Here is a 24,316-nt window from a genome sequence, read left to right as displayed (position 1 = left end):
ATAGTGATGCACCAAGAGCAGGCGGCAGTGCACAAAGACCAGCTGAATGAGCTTTGGGCTCAGGCAGAGCAACAAACAAGTGTGCGGGAGAGACTGGACAGGGCAGCCGCACCGCTGCGATCCCCTCCTCTGACGGTGGCCATGCACCGGATAGGGGACGGGGATGATCCCCAGGTCCTCATGGAGGCGTTCCAGGTTAGTGCTGAGGCATGCTAGTGCCCTGCTGTGGAGTGGGTTCCGCGGCTACTGCTGCTGCTATCCGGAGTGGCCCAGACGGCGGCCATGAGCCTGCCCCCCTGTGTCAGGGGGACGTTTTGAGGACGTTCGCCTGGGCTCTCCCCAGAGGACCACTGCAGGCGGTTTTGTGGCAGGCGGGGGATCAGCTGTTCGCCTGGGCTAGTAGGCTGCACAATGCCATGATGAGATGGCTGCAGCCCGAGCCATCGGAGGGCGAGGCGTGGATGCTCTCACTGATTGTCCTGGAGCAGTTTGTGGAGGGGCTGCCCAGAGAGGCGACATGGTCCGCTGTTACCAGCCCTGGCTGAAGATCACCAACTGGTCAGCAGGCAACCGCCGGTAACTGCACCGAGGAGGAGGCCCCCTGGCCCAGCCCCAGCGGAGCGACCTCCGCCCCTGCAGTCCTCAAATCTGTCCTAGCGAACCTGCCAACCCGGAGCCGAGCAACAACAGGCACCCGAGGCACAGGGGGTGGCGCGGGCAGCCGGGACACCTGCAACGGGAGTGTCCACTGATGGAGGTCAGCCGGGTGTTCTGGGCCCAACCAGACATACCGCATATTAGTAAGGTGTCAAGGAGATATACACCAGACTTTGGTGGACATGGCCTGTACGCAGGCCCTCATGCATCAAAGCTTGGTTCACCCCAGAGCATTGTTGGAAGCAAAGTGCGGTTAAGTGTGTGCATGGGGGCTTTCACAAATATCACACAATATTTTACAGTGCAGTAGCATGTAGTGTCTGCGCGGCATTCAGCAGTGACATGTACTTCTAGGGAGGATCCGCCGGCACCAGTGATTCACCCGAGGGGAGATTTCCCACTGGAGCAGTCTTATGATGACACCCTACACTCAGCCTTCGACCAAGTGATAGAAATTGATGGTCACCTGGTGTGCCCTGAAGCCGCGCAGGCCTACCCACACTTTGTATTATTGAACAATAGGCTTTATCAAGTGAGTTATAACACTCACACGGAGGAGTACACCCAGTTGTTGGTGCTGAAAAGCCGTCGAGAAATTATTTTCCAGGCGGCTCATTACAACCCCATTGCAGGGCATGTGGACTATGATAAACCTCTGGAGCGAATAATAGCCCAATCTTATTGGCCAGGCCCGAGCAGATGTGCGCTGATGATATGCGTCATGCAAGGAATGTTAGCTGGTTAACCAGCCAGCTATCGTAAAAGCACCTTTTTGCCCACTACCAATAATGGAAGTGCCGTTTGAGCGCATTGGCATGGACCTCATCAGGCCATTTCACTGAAGGGCACATGGCTATCGCTTTGTATTAGTTATGGTGGATTATGCAAAGCCACCCTCGGAAGCAGTGATGCTGGGCACCATCTCTGCAAAGAGTGTTGCGCAGGCGCTGTTCAGGGCATCTCTTGAGTTGGCAGCCCAAAAGAGATTCCTGACTGACCAGGGCAGGTCATTCATGTCTCACACACTTAAACAGCTGTACAAATTATTGGGCATGAAATCTAAACCAGGAGAGGAGAGAGATGAATTGGGACCAGAGATGCCAAATTCAAACATTCCTGCCTCTCTCCATTGTAATAAACATCTCACACAGGGCCAGAGAGTGGATGTTGGTGTATCCAACAGTGTTTTGCAGATGTGTTCTCACCTCTGCACGTCGTACTTCGCTCATAGAGCACCATTTTGCATAGGCATGCATAGAGCGACCTGGCGTGGCGGTGTGTTTACAGCCCTACAGGTTACCTGAGCAAGAGGCAAATTGTCCAGAGAGAATTGCTGAAAATAGGAGTGATAGAAGAGTCAAACAGTGTGTGGTGTAGCCCCCTAGTTCTTGTGGTGAAGAAAGATGGGTCTGTATGGTTCTGTGTGGAATATCCTTATCCGATGCCCCAGGTCGATGAGCTCCTGGTTAGGCACTGCTCACTTTTTCACAACACTGGATTTTTACGTAGCTATCCCCACCAGGGATAAAAATAATATAGCAGATACAGGGATATATAGACCAAAAGTGGGTAGAGATAACACCCCCACAGCAAATCATGTTCTATTTGCACATTAACAAACACCTATTATTTCCGTCTTTCTGATAGAAATGTGACCAGTCAGGTGACGGTCGTCTCGATCACGGAGAGATTGAAGTTTTCTGCAGGGAGTTGTTACGAAGGCCAGAACTGGACATCATATTCATTCGCTACTCTGCAAATGGCTGTGTGCTTTCAGCTGTGGACCTGAGGGATTTCCTAAAGGACCAGGGGGAGGATGCCTCACTCGTTCATGCCCAAAGCCTCATACTCACCTATGAACTTAATGAGTGGGGTACGGTACTAGTAACAATAAATTATAGATTGGAGAATTAAAATACTTTGAAAAATAGCAAAGCTTACCTGACAAATATTCAGCTGTGCTAAAGGATGAAGTTTGTGGTACAAAGGAAATTTTGACTGGAAAACACAGTTTGGCCACAACTCAAAGATTCATACACCAAGTCTGACCTGACAACATTTCACATAGATGTCTAATAGGACAGAACAGAATATCACAATGGGATGGGGTAATTCTATATTTATTCCCAGTCTGTCTGAGGGATAAGCTAGAGCACATTCTGGCTAGAGCAAATGAAAACACAAGGATTGGTGAGGTAAGTGATCAGATAAGCTGAAGTGTTTCAGTTTACATCAGACCCGAAGGAGATTCAAGTCTTTATAGAATAGGCTGTGTATACTGAGTATACATAGGTTGCTCAAGACTGCTCCTCTATGTGTATACTGTATTTTCCTGGTATCAATTGACTAATCATAGGCACATGAAGATTAATTCAGACACAGATATAAAAAGAGTTGAAAAGCTGTAAATGAGTGAAGAGGATGCAGTCTACATGGATACATCAGCAACCAGTTAACCAGTTTGATTCCTGGCCAGTCGCATCCCTTCTGAATGTCTTCCCCCTCTGTTTCTGTGCTACAAAAAATTAAGGCATTTTTATTATTATTTTTAATTATAAGAATAAAAATGATGTTTATTTAATACCCTATTTTTTAAACTTTGTTTCTCTTTGCCCATTGCAGCCCAGAAGAATAGCTTCATGACTCCCAATGGTTTCACCATGTACATGTTGTCAAAGGAAAACTGTGTGTTTAACCCAGAACACGCTAGAGTTTACCAAGACATGGCACACCCACTGTCGCACTACTTCATCTCCTCGTCCCACAACACCTACCTCACTAAGGACCAGCTGACTGGGAGCAGCAGCACAGAGCCTTACATACGGTAACAGCAACAGGGCAGTGATTGCGAACTAGGCTGTGTGCAAATACATTTATTAATTTGGTAACCTAACTATTTCACTATTATTGACAAAGGCAGTATGCTATTATTATTGTAGGAGAGGTTTGTACTAAATTATTATACTTTAAATTGTCTCACAAAATTCTGAACAAGGTGAATTAGAATTTTTGTAAAAACCAATCATAACACACAAAATGCAGCAAGTACTTGTCAGTCCCCTATAAACAGCTGGATGGCGTTGTCTGGGCTGCCTAGCTAAGCCCACTGACATCATAACTCAGATCAAGATTAGCGTCAGGAATAGGTGGATAAACTACGTAGTGCTTCTTCGCATATCTGCTCTGTTCTCAGAATTGTTCTCAGCTGTTAGATTACAGTGTCGCATCTTGGGAAGAGGTGCAGGTTCCACCACATCAAAACTCTGGTGGCTAGAGAAATGATTCTTTACGTGATCTGAAAGAATCTCTGTGAAACCCTAGAAAACCATTAAACAGCAGTGGTGCTTACTTTTGTGCGCACTCAGTGCAAGCTTGCATTAGTCTCCATTAGACTGAGACCTAAACAAGACTATGATGCACTTTCATATTAACTTTGTCATCAATCGGGCTTAACATCATGACCACTGACAAGTGAAGTGAATAAGACTGTCAAGACTATCACTTCATCCTGGGTGGCTGTAGCTTAGGAGGTAGAGCAGGTGGTCTGCTAATTTGAAGGTTGGTCTCTGGTTGCATGCCAAAGTGTCCTTGGACAAGATACTGACCTCAGAAATTCCCCAGATCTCAATCCAACTTTGGAATGTTCTTGACAAACAAGCCCAATCTGTTGAGGCCACAACTGACAACTTGCAGGACTTAAACGATCTGTTGCTAAAATCTTGGTGCCAGATACTGCAACGTGTCTTCAGGGGTGCAATGGAGTCCCCAACAGGTCAGGGCTTTTCTGTGAGCAAAAGGGTATAAACACAATATTAGGCAGGTGGTCATAATGTTGGTGTATATACCTGGGAATTTGGTTCTGTTAACAAAAGTTACCATTGCCATATTGACAAATGAACCCACATGTACAAGTTTTAACTAGCTGGCTAACCAACCCCATGTTGGCAATTATACTTTAGTGTAGAAATGTTTGTACCATGGCATTGTTCAACATTATACATAAGTTAAAGTCATGGCTCATTACAGCTGGTGAGTTAATTTGGCAAGCCAGATAATTCCACTCACGCATACTTTTACTAAGTATAACTTAACCAAACAAGATACAGTTAGCCAGCCAGCTATAACTCAGCTATTCTGCATGAATCTGATGGTGCTGTCACGGGTTGCTCTGAGGATCCACTCGCAGGACTCCGGAGTTGTGTTTTAACAGAAACGGTTTATTTACCAGATCTTCACCAAGTGTATTAACAGACAGTGCGAGGATAGTGCTATATACAAGATGTGAGAGGCAGGGTTCCAGGGCTCCAGGGAAAACAGGGGAATCACACACGCGCTCACGCCAACCTCTCTCTCTCCGCTAGTGACCAGTCACTCCTTCCACACTCACCTGGATTGGGAACACAGGTGTGGGCCGAGGGCGTGAACCCACCATGAGTTCCGCCCCGGCCAAACAGGAGAGAGAGGGGGAGAGGGGAGAGAGGGGGAGAGAGAGATAGAAAAGGAGAGCCAGGAGTGGGGAGATTATGATCAGCGCCTTGCCGATCCCGCAGGTCGTGACAGGTGCACCATTTGTATTGTTTACTGATGAAGTAGGTGGAAAACGGAAAATGTCAGATAGCTGGCAAATATTCATTGTAAGTAGGCATGCAAGTATGCAAGTAACATTAGCCAAAAAAATCACAGATATAAATTTTCAAAAGCAATCTCTTCTACAAAATACTATATAGCCATTTTGCTGCCTTTATGTACTTTGTTATAGGATTTGATATGCTTAGAACACTCATTTGTTGATGTTACATTTGTCCAAAAAGTAATTAAATGCCATATTTTTTTAAGTTACTTTAAATTTACTTTACTTCAGAAATATGTAATAAAAGGTGTTTAAGATGTAATTTTTTCTTAAACCAAGGTACACCTTTACTCACAAAGCTTGAATTTGTCTCTTAGAGCTCTAAAACATGGTTGTCGGTGTGTGGAGCTGGACTGTTGGGATGGAGACAAAGGAGAACCAGTTATCTATCATGGACACACACTTACTTCCAAAGTGCCCTTTGTTGAAGTAATTGAGACTATCAATGAGTATGCTTTCAAAGTGAGTACTTCACTGTAACCAAAAGTCCTCTGCAGAAAATGAAATCTTACTGTAGAAATTGTGTAGTATGGTATTTCAAACAATCTAAGCAACTACTGCAGATATCATTGACTGACTTATTACAGTAGTGTAAATATATTAGAGGGGTAACTACCTAATTGGAGCCTTGAATGTGTTCTAACAACCAACCATCAGCTGCAAAATAATGCTCAATAATCAGATTGCTTCCTGTATGGATGCTGCTTTAGTCAACAGATTGAAGTCCAGAGATTATAGAATTCTTACCTTGATTACCTGACATTAAAGAGACCACAATGAGCCAAAAACAATTCTTCACACAATCAGCAGAAGCTTCAAATGCTAACACTGTGCTGACATTCTCAATGTTCAGATATGTATATATATATTTATATATTTGGAACCATTATGAATGACTTCTAGAAGCTAGTTTTGCTCATCTGAATGCATCATTAGTGATGGTAAATATATGCTTGTCTATTCTGATGATGGATTTGACTTATGTCTTGAGATATATAGATATAGATGCTGCTGCTGTATATGTTCTTTGATTTTTACTGCTTGTCCTTCCTCTTGTGTTAGCTTTCTGTTACTGTCTCTTATGTTAACGTGTCAGTTTTGACCGTGCCTCAAATCAGCCAAAACAATACCCTCAAAACAATAATTTATCATCCACTTTGTTTGTTACCTATTGGTTACCTTCTTCAGCTTCCTTATCTATGAAAAGATTGGTTTTAATGTGGCCCACAGGGCTTTTTTACAGGATACCTTTTCAATCGAAAAAAATGGTAAACTGAACCTCAAGAGATTTTTTATGTTACCTTACTATTAATTACAACTACTAGAATATATCTCTAAAATAATTTATTTTATTTATTCTTTATTTTAATGTTATTAACTATTGTAAGATCTGTGGTGTTACAGGTCAGTTTAATGCATACATATTTAGTTCAAGAGTTTTTTTATTAAACAACAATGGTTGTCTCTATAAAGCACATTTTAAAGAAAGTGGAGCCCTGTCCTTCAGGGGTCAGTTCAAGTTTTTTGTTTTGCTTGCCTTTGTTTTATTGTGTCCACCATGGTAAGTTTCTTCCTGAAGTCCTTATCCAAGGTCATAGATGTTAAAGAAATTGTCGCACATGATATTGTCACGTGTCCTCGCAGTCCAGTAATCATATTATGGATTAGAAGTTTTCCTTGATTTTTCACAGGGATACTAATTGCACATTAGTCCGTGTAAGTCTGTAGATTCCGTGCATTGCAGTTTTTGCATCAGCTATGCATGGATTTCTGTGTCTTTTTTGCCAGGCTGGCTGGTGTTATGTTGCCAGATAGAGCATTTTTCCATGAAAGGGACAAAATGTTCATCTACTGTCACCTCTGCCCTTCCATCAGTGGAAGGAGATGCACCAATCTCTCCCATACATCTCTGATGGGGCAAGCTTTTGCTCTAATACCACTGTTGTCAAATCTGAGGACTTTTAATACCATTCAAAAGAAAAAGATTCTGCCTGGCGATGCATCCAGAAACTATCAGTGTTTATAATGCACCAATATAAGCATCCAGGTATTCCCAGCGGTGACATTCCAAATGTTGCCATGGACTGTTTTTTCTTTAAAGCATTGTAATAGCAATAATGACTTTTAGGAAAAGTGGTGAAATCAATAACAAATTAAAACATGTCTTGATGTCACGTATTCTTGTCACGGCACACCTAGTAATCAGGGGTCATTTTGGTGACATTTTCAGCAGTGGCCCTGCCATGCAAGCCAGGAGATACTGCACTCCAAGAGATGTGACCACTTTTGGATTTGTATGTTTCAGCAGAACAGAAGCAGCTTCAGCACCTGTGACCTCCTCATCAGACTTATCAGATATATCTTTGTTGTATCCCGTGGTTGAAATTTGCTATCATCCTGCTCCTCAGAAACTGGCTTGTCCATATTGCTATGCTGTTTTGTGTCTTCTGCCTAATTCTATTCAAAGATATGATGCAGAGCTTGGCTTATTGTAAATCTTCTCATTTTTGCATGCTGCAAACTGGAGATGTATACTCTGCATGTCACCAACGTCTTTACATGTCTTACATTTTTATACATTTCCATCTGGATTACCTTTTCAATCAAGCAGTGGGGATAAAAGGGGCTGTTTGTTCTGAGGAGACAAACAGAGAGAGAAGCCCCTAACTTCTCTCCGACAGTGTTAGTGAGCTCAGTGTGTTTATGATTTTAGTTTTGGCACTGATTATTTCATAATCTTACATTTTAACTGGGTCAGAACCGACCCTAACAACACAAAGGTCATAACTTTTGCCAAAGCATTTTGCAATTTTGTGAAATTATTTTTTTTTTTATTTTGTTTAAATTGAGGTTCCTGACAAAGTCAAAAAGGCTTGATGCAATAAACAAATTTAAATAGCACTTCTATGCATTTAAAACCTAAAAACAGGTTGGTGCCAACCCTAACACAAGAGGAAGGTGTGTTATAGATCGACATTAGCCACAGTGACAATTTTGCTGACAGGCCAAGTGATAATTTCCTTATCTTTCTCTGGTCTACAGAAAATACTTTTCTCACTGACTTTCCAACATTGTGTCTATCCCAGTCCTCTCCCTACCCTCTAATCCTGTCTTTGGAGAACCACTGCTCTCTGGAGCAGCAGAAAGTTATGGCTAGACATCTGCACTCCATTCTGGGAGACAAATTTCTAACAAAGCCTCTTGAAGGCCTGGATTCCCACAATTTGCCTTCTCCAGAGGTAAGTAGTCAAGGAATCAGTGAAAGTTCAGTTCCCATTACCACTACTAAATCCACTGATAGCAAACATAACTTTATGTGGGACATGTAAATATTCCTGGGTTAATTAAACCACATATAGATTGTTCTCACAATTACAGTTTTCATCAGATTAATAAAGATAAAAATGATCGATACAAAGAGATATATGTATTGTGCTTGATACTTTTCATTGGAAGGTGGACATGGTTAAAATTAGATGCTGGCTGGCTTTCAATGTCCTATAAAAGTTTTTCAGTCTCCAACCACTTTTACAGTTTTTAATCCTCAGCTGTAAAAGGCTGATAGGGTACCGTCATCACTCTGCCAGGCGTGGACACCCAACTTTAAAACATGATAAAGATGGCGACGTAGGATTTTTAAATTAATGCCATAGGTTCATTTACTGAAAACCTCAAATGAATTTCAATCTCGGGGATCTTCACGGTCAGAGGTCTATTTTTCTAAAATTCTTGTGAATGCTGTAACTCAAGAAGGAAGTCACCTAGGATTCTTAAATTTATACAATAATTACTAGGAGGCTGAGGTGTAACACTGGCAGCTGTCAGTATTTTTCACAGCTGGTAAGACTGCTTACCATCTTTTATTATAACTGAAACTAATACAATTAAATACATTTGTTCTGACCTCTGATACTTCTGGTAAAACCTTAGAACATTTGTAGCTTTGTTTCAGCCTGGTATGGGAAAACTTGCAGTAAATGTTTCATGTGTCTTTTATCTCTCATGAGATTTTTTCAGAGCCCTTTGACATTTTTCTCATGTAACATAGTTATGCAGTAAGAATTTAATATATTCAAAAGCATTACAGAAAAATGTGAAAGTAGCCCCTTTCATGAGACAATTATTTAGGCCTGTAATCAGTTTTCAGTCTGTGAACATTACTAAATTTTATCTAAAATTTGAGCACTGCTCAGAGAGCTCTATTGGGAAGATTATGCTGTAACTGCAGTTACCTTTATGTATCACAAGTGTATAAATGTAACAAATATGTTTAGAGCTTTACAATAGGAAAAACTTCTCTATACAATAGGAAAAATCTGCAATTTGTGTCTAACTAGGTGAAAATTATTTAACGCTTATCGTGATCAATAGGCAGATCACTAGTGCCTCAAAAGGAGAAAGACCAATGGCAGAAAAGGTTAATGTGTGCAGGGTTGGATGTGGTAGCACAGCGGAGGGTGGTCTCCATCTCCTGATTGGCCCTATCGGCCTGGCCATTACTCTGTGCGTGAAAACCAGAACAGAGACTGAACTGGGCTCAGAGGGAAGTACAGAATTTTTTCCAAACTCGGGAAGTGGGGACTGTGGTCTGATATGACATTCAGGCGGAAAACATGGTCAGTGATGAGTTGAGTGGTTTCCAGAACAAAGCGTAGCCTAGGCAGGGCGATGAAATTAGCTGCTTTAGAAAAATGGTCTACAATAGTTAGAATTGGGTTACCTGTTAAGGGTGCTAGTCCAGTGATGAACTCCAAAGCGATGTGGGATCAGGGACATCCCGGCATAGGCAAGGGTTGGAAGAGTACAAACGGAGAAGAGCTGGTGATTGTATTCTGAGCACAGTAGACACATATTCTTTAAAACATGCTCTTTTATTAATGTGGGCCACCAGAACAAACAGTGTGTGTGTGTGTGTGTGTGTGTGTGTGTGTGTGTGTGTGTGTGTGTGTGTGTGTGTGTGTGTGTCTGTGTGTGTAGGCTCTTAAAGGTAAAGTCCTAGTGAAGGGGAAGAAGGAGAGGTTGGAGGAATGCTCTTCCAGCTCTTCAGACCTCAGTTCCTCAGATGAGGAGACCAGCCGCATAGAAGGGAAACCCAGAAGGAAAGAGGATAAAAAGGTTGGTACGACACTATCCTAGAAACAGTACCTCTGACCACTTCTGGATGGTGACTAATTCAGTTGGTTTCTGTGTATGTGCATGTGATGTCAGGCAGGCGTCTCCAAGATAACTCCGGAGCTATCAGACCTGGTTGTGTACACTTGCAGCGTTCCCTTTAAAAGCTTCGAACAAGCTGCCAAAAGTCCAGCAACCAACATGTCATCTTTCTCCGAAAGTGATGCACTCAGACATATTAAGGACTCAGGTAGGACACGTCTAAACTTGCCTTTTAGAGTAAAATGGAATAGTTTGTACAGTACAAGTACAGTAGCAAAGGTACTGAGACACCCCACATTTCTTTATGTTTTGCAAGTAATATTGTTGGTTTGTTTTATAAGATGAAAGACAGAAGAAGGAAGCCAGGAATAGCAAGGGAAAAGGGACAGAATGATATTTAATCGTGATTAATCAAAATTAATCCACAGCAACCCTGTGATGAATCTGATTAAACATTTTAATTGTTTGACAGCACTAATATATCTGTATACTTACCTATTAGTATATATATATATTAAATTGCATTTCACCTGAGAGAACCTGTGCTAAAAGATTGAAGAAAACTATTGAAATTCTCTTTGAATTTAAGCATATATTCTTTGTTTATTCCCCATTTATTTCATTATATTGCATAAATGTCTGTTACAAGCTTAAATATAAAGTTGAAAAAGTGTAGTTGCAACCAGGCTGTTGATCAAGTAATTGCGATTAATCACAATTGATTACAGAAAATTGTGAGATTAATTAGTTAAAAGTTAAGTCTATTGACAGCACTAATTGCTATATGTTTCAAAATGGATTAAATCAAGCTTGTTAGACAGCCTATGGCTGGACCAAGAACAAACACAAAAGCACAAAAGTAAAAATCTCTTATCTGCCTTTTATAAGCTCCAATATTAAAATCATATCTGCTTTAAAAGCCTTAACATAAGCACATCTCCACCAGCGTGGTGGGAATTAAAACAAAAACAAAACAAAAAAAACCCTAAATCTTTACTTATCATATGTAAACTAACAACCATTTGAAACAATACAGATATCTGTTGGAAAATAGAACAGAAAATACTCAATAGAAAAGAGAATACTAAATACTTTTACAACTTAGAAATACCTATATGGGTAACTTTTACATTTCTGTACCCACTTTGTAATATTTGTAAGTTATTATTAAACACTGATGATTTAATTTCCCTCCCTTCTTTCTCTATTTGATTTTGATCAGTCAAGATCAAAACTTCTGGAGACTGATATGCTTAAATACGTTCAAAATGACCCAATTCACAACTTATACAATACAAAACTCTTAGCACACTATACAGGTCAAAGGATGTTCCAAATGGGCCTTACATCTAGCCATCCATCCATCCATCTTCTTCAACTTATCCGGGACCGGGTCACAGAGGCAGCAGCCTAAGAAGAGAAGCCCAGACTCTGAGCCCCTCCCGGGTGGCCGTACTTCTCACCCTATCTCTAAGGGAGTGACCAGCCACAATTCGGAGGAAGTTTATTTCCACTGCTTCTATCCACGATCTCGTCCTTTTGGTCACTACTCACAGCCCATTACCATAGGTGAGGGTAGGCTTTGCTTTTCCTCAGCTCTCTTTTCACAATGACAGACCGGTACACTGCAGCTGCAGCACCAATCCATCTGTCGATCTCCCGCTCCCGTCTCCCATCACTCGTGAACAAGACCCAGAGATACTTAAACTCCTCCACTTGGGGCAAGAACTCGTTCCTGATCCGGAGTGGGCACTCCACCCTTTTCCGGCTCAGGACAATGGCCTCAGATTTGGAGGTGCTGATTGTCATTCCGCTTCACATTCGGCTGTGAACCATTCCAGTGCAAGCTGTGGGCCATCACCTGATGAAGCCAACAGAACCACATCATCTGTGAAAAGCAGAGATGAGATTCTGAGTGAAAGCCTTCCGCCACTTGGCGACGCCTAGAAATTCTGTCTATTGAAATTATGAAGAGAATCTGTGACAAAAGGGCAGCCCTGGCAGAGTCCATCATCCATTGAAAAGGAGTCCGACTTATTGCTGGCTATGCGGACCAAGCTCTTGCCACAGTTGTACAAGGATGGAATGGCCCGTAGCAATGGGCCAGACACCCCATACTCCCAAAGCACCTCCCACAGGGTTAGGTTAGATCTTCATGCAACATTGTAGCGGCATGCCGACCAAGACAGCCCTACTACATTCAGAGCCTTCAGGAACTCGGGGCGAACCTCCTCCTTCCCCGGGGCACAGCCACAAAGAAGTTGTTTGACTGCCTCATTGACCTCATCCCCAGAGATAGGTGAGTTGTCCCTCTCGTCCCCAGACTCTGCTTCCTCCACAGAAGACGTGCCAGTGGCATTCAGGAAGGCTTCGAAGTATTCCTTCCACCACCCAAAAATGTTCTCAGCCGAAGTCAGCAGGACTTCATCAACACTATACACAGTGCAGGTAGAGCATCGTTTGACCCTCCTGAGTCACCTGACGGTTTGCCAGAATCTCTTCAAGACAGTCCAAAAGTATTCTTCCATGCCTTCTCTGAACTCGTTGCACACCCTAATTTTTGCTTCAGCCACTGCCCAAGGCGCGTTCTGCTTGGCCTGTTGGTACCTACCAGCTGCTTCCATAGTCCCACATGCTAACCAAGCCTGATAGGAATCCTTCTTCAGCCTGGTGTCTCCCTTCATCTCTGGTGTCCTCCCCCGCCACCTAATCCAACTCACCGCCAGGGGGTGATCAGTTGACAGCTCAGACCCTCTCTTTGCCCGTGTGCCCAGAACATATGGCCGCGGGTCTGGAGATATGATTACAAAACCGATTGACCTGTGACCTAGGGTGCCCTGGTGCCACGTGCACTAATGGAAACCTTTATATTTGAACATGGTGGTCGTTATGGACAAACTGTGTTTTGCACAGAAGTCCAACAACAAAACACCACTCGAGTTCAGATCCGGCAGGCCGTTCCTCCAAGTCTCACTGTTGTTGAAGCCCCATGAGCGTTGAAGTCTCCCAGTAAGACAGCAGGGTCCCCAGGTGGAGCACCGTCACGTACCCTGCCCAGGAACTCCAAGAAGGCCGGGTACTCTGAACCGTCGTTTGGCACATAAGCGCAGATGACAGTCAGGACCTGTTCCCTGACCCAAAGGCGCAGGGAACAAACTCTCTCGTCCACTAGGGGAAACCCCAATGTACAGGCAGCAAGCCAAGGAAATACTAGTATGGTCTTGTATGCCTTTCCAGAGGTTCTGGCAGAGGATATTCTGAAGACCTATCCATTTAGGTTTAGTTGGTGCATCCCATCCTCACCCAAACTGTGCATCTTAGGTGACATAAGTGAATTAGATATTCAACCATATACAACACATCTAGTCCTTACTGCCCCATATATCGATAATAAAATTATCCTTATGAATTGGAAATTAAAAAATGATTTGTATATTACGCAATATAGAAATTTAATCTAGATTAAATTAGTTTGGAGAAAAGGTCTGCCTCCTCCCGTCTGCATTAGCTACACTATCCTTTGTGATAGGGTCGGTGGGTGCTGGCCTTGGGTGCAGCCGTGTTCTGGGGCACTGTTGAAATGGTCCAGAGTCGCTTTTCCTTGGTTGGTGGTGGGGCTGCAGAGGGGGTGACAATCACTACTGTCTGCCTCTCAGTGTTACATGCACCTTAGACATTGGGGGGAAGGTGTAGATTTTGCACTGTTGACCAGCAGTCTTGTACTCATGTCCCATCTGTCCCCTCAACTTTGATAGCACTCTACTTTTCATATAGTCATTCTCACTATTAACGCCTCATGCACCTCACACAAAAATTAGGGCCAAGGATCAGGTGCTCCGGCACAAACAGAGTAATATAGTGCACGCTGTTAAGTGCCAGGAAGATTGACGTAATTTATATATTGCTTTATAGACCGGTCGCCACTCTTTCAATGATGAGCATGTACAGATGTACAGATCCTGATACAGGATGTACAGGACTGGTTTAAATGGGTGGTCAGGGAAGCCATTAACATTAAAAGGGAAATACCATCTCTAAATTGAGTAAGGGGGCTAAGGGTACATCTTTCACCATCTTACAATGCTGTGATTACATCCATTCCCCAACTCTCTGTGAATGGTGCTTTGATCAGTGGTTGTTTATCAGTGGTAATGACAATTTGGATATTAATGATCGACAAACTGACCTCACAACCTATTTGTTTAAAAGGCCAGCAGTCCTGCAGTCAGCTGAGACTGAAGAAGTCACTTGGATGAGTTCTCCAACAGAACAGAATCAACTTGGGATATCTGTGTGTGTGTGTGTGTGTGTGTGTGTGTGTGTGTGTGTGTGTGTGTGTGTGTGTGTGTGTGTGTGTGTGTGTGTGTGTGTGTGTGTGTGTGTGTGTGTGCGTGCGTGGCTAGGCCTGGGCACCTAGCAAGCAAAATCTAAAGATAGAGTCTTGTGCACAGAACTGTGTGCTGCAGTCTAGATGTAGAAGTTTATATAAACTTTGGGTAGAGAAATTCCTGTGTTGACTGTACCTTATTCAAGAGCATAACGACAATGCAAAATGTGTTGAACTTTTCTTGTTCTCTCAATTCAGGGGTGTATTTTGTTCGTCACAACAGTCACCACTTGAGCAGGATCTACCCCTCAGGCCAGCGCCTCCATTCCTCCAACTATAACCCTCAGGAGATGTGGAATGCAGGCTGTCAAATTGGTGAGAGCATTTTTTAATATGTTGTTCTATTTTTAAGAGAAGCAAACAGAAAGTAAAGTAAAGAACTGTCACTAACTGTTCTCCCACACTTGCGCCTCCAGTGGGTAGACTAATGGACATTGTCTCGGGAGGTCTGCATGCTCTTCACACTGATGTTTTGTTTTCTCCAGTTGCTCTGAACTTCCAGACACCTGGTGAGCAGATGGATTTGAATCAAGGCAGGTTTCTGCAAAATGGTGAGTGTGGGTACATTCTGAAACCTGCCTTCTTGTGTCAGCCTGACAGTACTTTCAATCCTGAGAATGTGGGAGGAGGTCCTGGCCACAGACCTGTCATGCTCACTGTTCGGGTAAGATGGAAACTAAATCTGTCTAGGAGTATTTTAAGCTTGGTGACCAAATGTTTCTTATTGTAACGATTTTAGAAAGCTCTAGTTGCCTCAATATTGATTCCAAACATAACCCATTAAAGAAATTTGTCTATTTCTTGAATGGGTTCTTCTTCTCCAATCTATAATGATACTTTAATTAAATAAAGATCTCTCTTGCTTTGTTGTTATTCCAGGTCATTTCAGCTCAGCAGCTGCCTAAACCAGAATGGGATAAGCCCAGCTCCATTGTGGACCCACAAGTGTGGGTGGAGATCCACGGCGCTCCTATTGACAACAATAAGAAGAAAACGCATTATGTTGAAAACAATGGTATATATGTCTTTACAATAAAATATCATTTTATAGTTAAATGGCTTCAGCTTTAATTGTAATGTAGTTGTTAGCCCTGTCATCTCACAGAAAGAGGTTCCTGGGTTTGATTGTGACAGGTTATAATTTCGTACCCATGTGGGTTCTCTTTGGGACATAGTACAACATCACTATTTATTTAAGAAAAATGAAGCTAACATGCAGAGGCAACCTATGAAAAAGTAATAACACCTTTATTGCTTTCAGAAAAATTAAGAGAGTAAGTAGTGGCCAATCAGCAGCAAATGTGACCACCTTTATAAAAGAAGTTTCGAAGAAAAGAAGTCAACTTTATTATCTATTCTGCAATATTTACAGGAAACAGACTGGGCCATAATGTCTTTTCCCCCTCTGCAACTAGAAATGATCTAAACTAAAATAAAAATGAGGACCATAAGAATATGAAAACAAATTTGAGGTATTACAATTATTACTCTTTATATATAAAAATGTCAAAAAATCCAAACATCAAACCAGTTTAAACCCCTACTAACTAGGCGTGAAAGTGGGCTGAAGTGGTGTTTGTGGTGCAGATGTCTGTCCGTTGTGGTCTCGGTACTTTAGTGTCAAGCTAGCACTACACAGGAGGGGTACATAAAAAGGGAATAACTCAGGTAATTTCAAATGAAACTTCTCTATCAGCTCAACAAATAATAGCAAACACACTGTTTGTGCACAGCTTATATGTTTTGTGTGTTTCTGCTAGCTGAAGTTACACCGCGTGTACTTTCCAACTGGCATTTGATAAACTGCAAATTAAAACTTAGGCATGCCCTAATTTTTAAATAAGATCTTGGATCTGTGTATGATGTGAAGTTATGATTTTCATATTGTGAAACTTCCTGCAAAACAAATTGAGGTACACTACAATTATATTATTCAAAAGCTGCATGAACATATTCTGCAGTTTAGTGCAGGATAAACAGGTTAGCTTAGCAGTATTGTGAGGAATTTATAGTAAAGCACTGTTATGGACTGTTGCACAGTGGCTGTGATGTTCATGGTCAGTGTTAATTTACAATAACCTGATGATGCTTAGATTCATTCATTAAATTCCACCTTCATACCACCTGTATACTGTCTTGTATAAAGACATTATAAACAGTATATATTTGATTGATTGATTGAATCTTTATTTTGAGCATGTTGAAAAAGTACAACAACATAGAATTAAAAGAGACAAATGAACAAAGGAAAACAAAAGGAAAACAAGCAACCACAACTACAAATAACTTTCATGTTCAAAAAGGAGCAGGAAGAAGCATAAGCTTATTTAATCCCACCCCTTTTCCACTATCTAGTAATCAATAGACTACAGAAATACCTCCTTGCAATTACATTATATGTCATGTGTATTTTTTTTTTTATTATTCTTTCTTTTTTAATATATATATACATATATGTTTCTATCTATCCATACATACGTATATACACATACGCACATATACACATTTTCAATAACCCCAGTAACACCTCAAAGGATACACAACCTACAGATATATATATACCCATACCAACATACCCGTGCACCCGCACACACATGAAAATACTGGACAAGAACACCCTATCAAATCTCTACCTCTTCCCTGTACCCTGTAAAAACCACATCCTTAAACCGCTGTTTAAACTGTGCCATGCTCAGACATTGCTTCATATCTTTACTTAGTCTGTTCCACAGCTTCACTCCACACACAGAGATGCAAAAACATTTTAATGTTGTACGGATACGAGGATGTTTTAAATTTAATTCCCCCCTCAAATTGTATCCCTGTTCCCTTTTAGAAAACATTTTTAGAATATTGTCAGGAAGCAGGTTATTTATTGCTTTATATATAATTTGTGCAGTGAGAAAATGAACCAGATCTGTGAATTTTAGAATTTTTGAATAGTGGATTTGTATGATCTCTGTAACCAGTTTTATGGATTATCCTTATGGCCCTTTTTTGTAATAGAAAGATATATTAGTGCAGGGGTTAGAAATAAGCCAAGATAGCTTATGAAATATTGGGTTACATCTTGTTGAATTAAGTTGTGTAAATCCACAAAGAGCAGTGAACCTCAGCAGCAGCAGCAGCAGATCAGCTGAGCACACCCTGTATACAAAGAAAATCTACTGGAGCGCACAATCGAAATTATTATGAGTTGTGTTTCTTTCCCCCATGCTGAGCCACTACGAGTACATTTCATCCTTTTTCACTTTATTTGAGTAAAGAAATCGAATAAGTAATTTTACCAGAGTATTTTTTAACACCAGTATCTGTACTTCTACTAAAGTAAACAATGTGTATTTTTGCCACCTCTGCTCAATAAAATTTACATATACTGATTTTGTAAAAAATCACCATGTTGCGCAGTGTTTAAAACAGTGGGCCAGATGGAAATTGCGATTCTGCCTAAGTATGTGGCTAGAGACTGGCCACGTATGTAATATGCTAAATGTGGAGAAGAAGATAATTCATAGGTGTTTTTGTGCCATGGAGCCAATTTTTAATTCAGTTTTGCACCTTGAGTGTCAAGATATTAAGGATTATAACTACTGTATGTTTTATCATCTGAGAAGAAGAAGCCATGGAAGAAGTAAGAATGTGAAAGAAACTAATAGCGAGTTAATGCAACTACGGATAAACTGTGGTCCTCTTCCTCACCTTAAAGCTCAGCTTCTGAACTGCAATCAGGGCTCTAACACATGAAAACATGAATAAACATGTTTATTTATTCCCGTTATTGTCACCAATGTGAGAGTGTATAACAGCTAATGTTAAACTTGAGTGTCCTAAGTATCACACTTTTCATCTGATGAAAAATTTAATTATGTTCTGACATCTTATGATTTTTTTTCATTTACTTTATTTTCTTTGCATGGTAAAGTTTGAACTTTGGAAATGCAGTGATGAATGGTGTTCACTAACAGTTCTTGAGCCATGCAGTGATTTCTATTCCGGAATCATGTTAGGTTGTATTAAAAGTGGACAGCTCAGTTTTACACCAGGCATAAAAGCTTAGAAGCACTATCACTTTACACATTGCAAAAATTAGTGTGTGAATTTATGTTCTTCATTACAGGCTTTAATCCACGGTGGGACTGCACCTTTAACTTTACCGTCCATGTCCCTGACTTGGCTCTGGTCCGCTTTTTGGTGGAGGATCATGACTATACTTCCAGAAATGACTTCCTGGGACAATTCACTCTCCCTTTCCCCAGTGTCCGCACAGGTATGTGTGGCAGCGAATGGGTTAATATGTGTGTGTGAGTGTGTGTGTGTGTGTGTGTGTGTGTCGTCAACATCAACACAATATGAATAGCCACATATTCTACTTATCTTAAACCCCCTTAACTCTGCAGGTTATCGTCATGTCCGACTGCTCAAGATGGATGGATCAAGCCTTTCACCTGCGTCACTCTTTATACATATTAAGGTCACTCCCTGTCAGAATTCCAAATCTTCAGCAAAATCACCAACCCACTTTCCAACCAAGAATCCCTAATCCCACTTCTGCCCTTCAGCCACATGATCATTCCATGGTAGTTAATCAGAGAAAACTCAGTGGTTACAGCTTTCTCTCACGGTATCATCAACTGATTCATTTTTTTACGCAATAGTATTGTTTCAAAACTGTATTTGAGATTTGTTAAGAAGACAACATTGTTATGCAATGCTAAAAGTCAATTAGGTAATACTATGCATACCAGTGACTTATGATACACCTAAGATTTCAGAGCAGTCAATTTAAGTGTCTGTTTTACCTGAATAATTGTAATAATGTCTCATTTGTAGAAAGCTTCCCAAGTACTTTAAATTCTTAGAAGTAGGGTCAGAGTCAGAGCTGAGAACTAATAGAGTACAAGTACTTTGTATTATATACATGCTGTTGTAGTTAAGTAGAATTTTTAGCTCTGTTTTAGATCTGTTTATCTGTACGTTACTTGAGTATTTATTTTTCTGACAACTTTTACTTTTACTCTCTACATCTTAACCAAAATATATCTGTACATCAATATACATATATTCTACTCCTTACATTTTCAAATGTTTGTTACTTTAAATTTAAGACACTTGAGAAGAGTTATTTCTTGACATTTCACACTTTTAAACATCAAAGTAACAGATAACTGTTAGTGTATCCATCACAGGTTCTTATAGCATGTGATGAATTAAACAAAGGGAAATCTAGCTAGTGCTACAGAAGAGGATCAAGCATAAAAGAAGTAACATTAGTGGCAGGCAATTGGAAGTACAAAGTTTCAAACAGCTTAATACATACATATTGCCAAAAGTATTCACTCACGCATCCAAATCATTGAATTCAGGTGTTCCAATCACATCCATGGCCACAGGTGTATAAAATCAAGTGCCTAGGCATGCAGTGAAAGAATGAGTTACTCTCAGGAGTTCAGTTAATTCCAGGATGTCCTGTTAGGATGCCCCCTGTGTAACAAGTCCAGTCATGAAATTTCCTTGCTACTAAATATTCCACAATCAACTTTTAGTGGTATTATAACAAAGTAAAAGCGACTGGGAATGAGAGCAACTCAGCCACAAAGTGGTAGGCCACATAAAACCACAGAGTGGGGTCAGTGGATGCTGAGGTGCATACTGCACAGAGGTCACCAGGTTTCTGAGTCAATTGCTCCAGAACCTCTAAACTTCATGTAGCCTTCAGATTAGCTTGAGAACAGTGCATAGAGAGCATGATGGACTGTGTTTCCATGGCCGAGCAGCTGCATCCAAGCATTATATAATACAAGTATTTGGTGTAAAGCATGAGACCACTGGACTCTAGAGCAGTGGAGAAGTTTTCTCTGGAGTGACCAATCACACTTCTTTGTCTGGAAATCCAATGGATGAGTCTGGGTTTTGTGGTTGCCAGGAGAATGGTACTTGTCTGACTGTACTGTGCCAAGAGTAAAGTTTGGACAGTTGGTATTGTACGCTGTGTTGGGGAGTAATGGAATACATGCGTTACGTGTTTAAAGTAACTGTCTTCCGTTACACTTACCGTTTAAAAAGGTGGTATTCAGAATACAGTTACTTTGTTGAAACAAACGGATTGCATGGCGGTCTGTTCCTGTTTCATATGTTAGGCTATGCCCTCTCTATTTATGGTAATTCCACGCTGGTGGACACCCAAACAAAACATGCATTAAGAGCCTCTAATGACTGTGTCTCAATCTCGCGGCCCATGTCACCTCTACTTGCAGCCCGCATATCAAAGTTGACCCAGACAACAAAGTAAAGCTAGTTTTCGGCTACGAGCCCGACGCGAACCGACGTATTAGCCAAGGTCCCTTTACTACGGTTCGGAGCCTGTTTTCTATACGCGCTGAATAGTTTTCTATACGAGATTGCTCCAAAAAGTCCAGCCTTACCTAATGTCCACCCTACTCTTACTCATTTTATATTAAGATTTAAAAATCTAGTTGGTATTGGTATGGCGAGTAACCTTCAGTGATAGTAATAAATCACACAGCAATAGTACATTCATGTAGTTGTAAAAAGCTTGATAATATATTAAGTAATCCAAAGTATTCAGAATACGTTACTCTCATTGAGTAACATAACGGAATACATTACAAAATACATTTTGGGTAATGTAATCTGTAATCTGTAGTGGAATACATTATAAAAGTAACCTTCCCAACAATGGTTGTACGACACCAACTGTCTGTCAGTTGGTGTCGTACAACCATTGTTGGAAAGTTTTGAGATCCCTTCCCAAGGGGGCTCCCATATTCCTGTACTCCCATAGGGCTTAAAATCTGGGACTTTCCACCAATTGCTCTTAGAACTGAAGAAGCTTCTCGGATGAGAGGTGAAACATCTTCAAGGAAACTTAAAGAAGTCCAAATGCTTTTCTTTCCAAGCTCCTTAGACTATGATGGCCTGGATGACTGAGAACATTCACAGACACATTCACTGAATTCCACATTTATATTTTTATACTGCCTATGGGCTGGAAATCAGTCATGATAGTTTATCTAACATCTGCTTATCTTTTGTTGAATTCAGATGGCTAAATCCAATAAGAGCAGTAGTACAGTTTAGGCTAACCACAGCCTAAACACAAAATCTGCTCAAATATCAGGGTTCCCACACCTGCTGAATCCCACTTTAACACATGAATATATTGACCTTCATGTTTAAGTATGGAGACAAAGCAAAGCAGGTGTTCAACATCCATTAGAATTAGAATTAAACTTGAAATAAAATTGATTTCCCCTGTGATTAATGCTGTTTTGTTATGTATTAGTATGACATGAGGTTCTGGATCTGTAAACTTGAATTACATAAACAAAAATTATTTCATAACCAAGAAGTGAAAGAAAAATACTTCTATTAGTAAAGATATCGTATGAGAGTATTGTAATCTATATTAATGTATCTATGATAAAATATTGGTTTTGCAGTGTTGTTTTATCATTTTTTAACCAGTGCAAAATAAGTGTGAGTCAGGTGGATTATATTGTTATCCATTATACCATTATTATGGTAATATTATTAGTAATACCTGAGTCATACCAGAGCATTGTGGTAGAGTATAAAAGTGTACATGTTTTGATTCACCTCTGACCTTACTTTTCCATCCTCATCTAGGATCATGAGGTCTGGGTAATGAGATTTCAGAGACAATCAGCCAAAGGAGGTTTCTCCTTAGAAAGAGTAGAGCCGCTGATCTTCTGTTTTCAGGGAATGCCCAAGTCTGGGCAGGAAAAGTTATGTATTTTTCCAGCTTGGGAAGACTTTGGGACCTGCTAGGAGGAGGTGGATAATGCTGCTAGACTAAATGTATCCCTCACATATCCTGTTGCCACATTGACCAAACATTTTCCTCTGCTGTAGATAAACATGATATACAGTGCTGTGAAAAAGTATTTGCTCCTTTCATGGATTCTTTTTTGTTGTATATTTCTTACACTTATACTTTTACAGTTAAGTGTAAACTTTAGCCATCAACAAACACATTTTAGTATCAGAAAAAAGATAACCTGAATAAATACAAAATACAGTTTTTAAGTTTTAAGTTTTTATTTATTACAAACCAGGTCCTGTGTGGAAACTTAATTGCAGTTTCTCCTGCGCTGGCTGGCAGCGTTATTATATTTAGGGGAAGATTTTTAATATTGTTTTTCTCCTTCAACCATGTTATGAGCATTGAAGTTGCAGACTGTGTCCACAAGAGGACACTCTGCGGCTGTCCTGTTGGTAACACATGGAACAGCTGATCTGAGCAGGGTGAAGTGTAAAACAAGTAAATAAATAACTACAAATAAATGTTAGGATAATCGGGTCATGTTTTATACATCTGAAAGAAAAGACTACTGGAAATTCACTGGAATGTCAGAGATTTAAAATCTCCAAATATCAGTATTGGTGTTAAAAAATAATATATCGATCTGACTTTTTTTTTTAAAAAAAAAAAAAGGTTACAGAACCTATAACATCTATATAAAGACAAACTATATGAAAACTTTTTAATTCAAATCGAAAGCGTTTTTAGCACTGGGTAGTGGACAGACAGTATTATTCTGAAGCTGTAGCTTACTGTAAACATAAAGGCTTAAAATGATTAAATCGATTACATAATAGACATGCAAAATCTATTTGTCAGAGTATGGTAGTTTTGTCACATATTTGTTCGATGTTTACTTAAGATACCACGTGGGCATGTGAACATAAGTTTAGCACAAATGGATATTTAGAAATGTCTGAGAGAGAATTGTACATTTACTGTCAGGCCCATCATTTTATGAGACAATTAAATGACAAAACTGAAATAGAACTAACTATATGATTAACCAAAAAAACATGCTGATATTCTGCTAAGATCACAAAATGGTAAATGGCCTGCATTTGTATAGCGCTTTACTCAGTCCCTAAGGACCCCAAAGCGCTTTACACTACATTCAGTCATCCACCCATTCACACACACATTCACACACTGGTGATGGCAGCTACATTGTAGCCACAGCTGCCCTGGGGTGCACTGACAGAGGCGAGGCTGCCGGACACTGGCGCCACCGGGCCCTCTGACCACCACCAGTAGGCAAACATGGGGTTAGTATCTTGCCCAAGGACATTTGGCATGCAGCCAGGAGGCAGCCTGGGATCGGACCACATTAGTGGCTGACCTGCTCTGCCACCTGAGCTACAGCCACCCCAGATTTTATAAATTATTTCTCTGGATTTTGCTCACTTTCATTTGTACATTGTAGGTTAAAATGTCAAAAGCTGTTTTCTGAACTGTAGAAATTGCAGACAAACTCAAATTTGAACCTTTTCCACTGTTTTTGTTATTATTATATTTAAAATATTGTGTTTGTGCATACATTCTGTACACCAATCAAACTTGTGATATTTATAACAAACAATTCTTCTGAATAGTGTTCAACAAACTGAAAAATATCACTGTCAGTAAATAAGTATTGATTTCAGCA

At 40.6% G+C, this 24,316-nt stretch overlaps 1 protein-coding gene across 1 annotated transcript in view; it reads left to right on the top strand.

Annotated features, from left to right (window-relative positions):
• The window catches only part of LOC146382137 (1-phosphatidylinositol 4,5-bisphosphate phosphodiesterase delta-3-A-like), a 34,356-nt gene extending 10,040 nt beyond the window's left edge, over positions 1 to 24,316 (top strand). Inside the window, exons 6-16 of the mRNA XM_084938465.1 lie at positions 2,305 to 2,530; positions 3,280 to 3,481; positions 5,605 to 5,749; positions 8,374 to 8,526; positions 10,265 to 10,402; positions 10,496 to 10,649; positions 15,027 to 15,143; positions 15,314 to 15,492; positions 15,708 to 15,843; positions 18,946 to 19,095; positions 19,226 to 24,316. Of these exons, the coding sequence (XP_084794591.1) occupies positions 2,305 to 2,530; positions 3,280 to 3,481; positions 5,605 to 5,749; positions 8,374 to 8,526; positions 10,265 to 10,402; positions 10,496 to 10,649; positions 15,027 to 15,143; positions 15,314 to 15,492; positions 15,708 to 15,843; positions 18,946 to 19,095; positions 19,226 to 19,368 (1,743 nt within the window). The 3' untranslated portion in view covers positions 19,369 to 24,316. The remainder of the gene's footprint in view (positions 1 to 2,304; positions 2,531 to 3,279; positions 3,482 to 5,604; positions 5,750 to 8,373; positions 8,527 to 10,264; positions 10,403 to 10,495; positions 10,650 to 15,026; positions 15,144 to 15,313; positions 15,493 to 15,707; positions 15,844 to 18,945; positions 19,096 to 19,225) is intronic.

This window comes from Perissodus microlepis, chromosome 8 (assembly GCF_051167445.1).
Source record: "Perissodus microlepis isolate ML-2025 ecotype Zambia chromosome 8, ASM5116744v1, whole genome shotgun sequence".
Classification (NCBI taxonomy): Eukaryota; Metazoa; Chordata; class Actinopteri; order Cichliformes; family Cichlidae; genus Perissodus; species Perissodus microlepis.
Note: the sequence above shows the minus strand (reverse complement) of the source record. Positions and strands in the feature narration are given on the sequence as shown.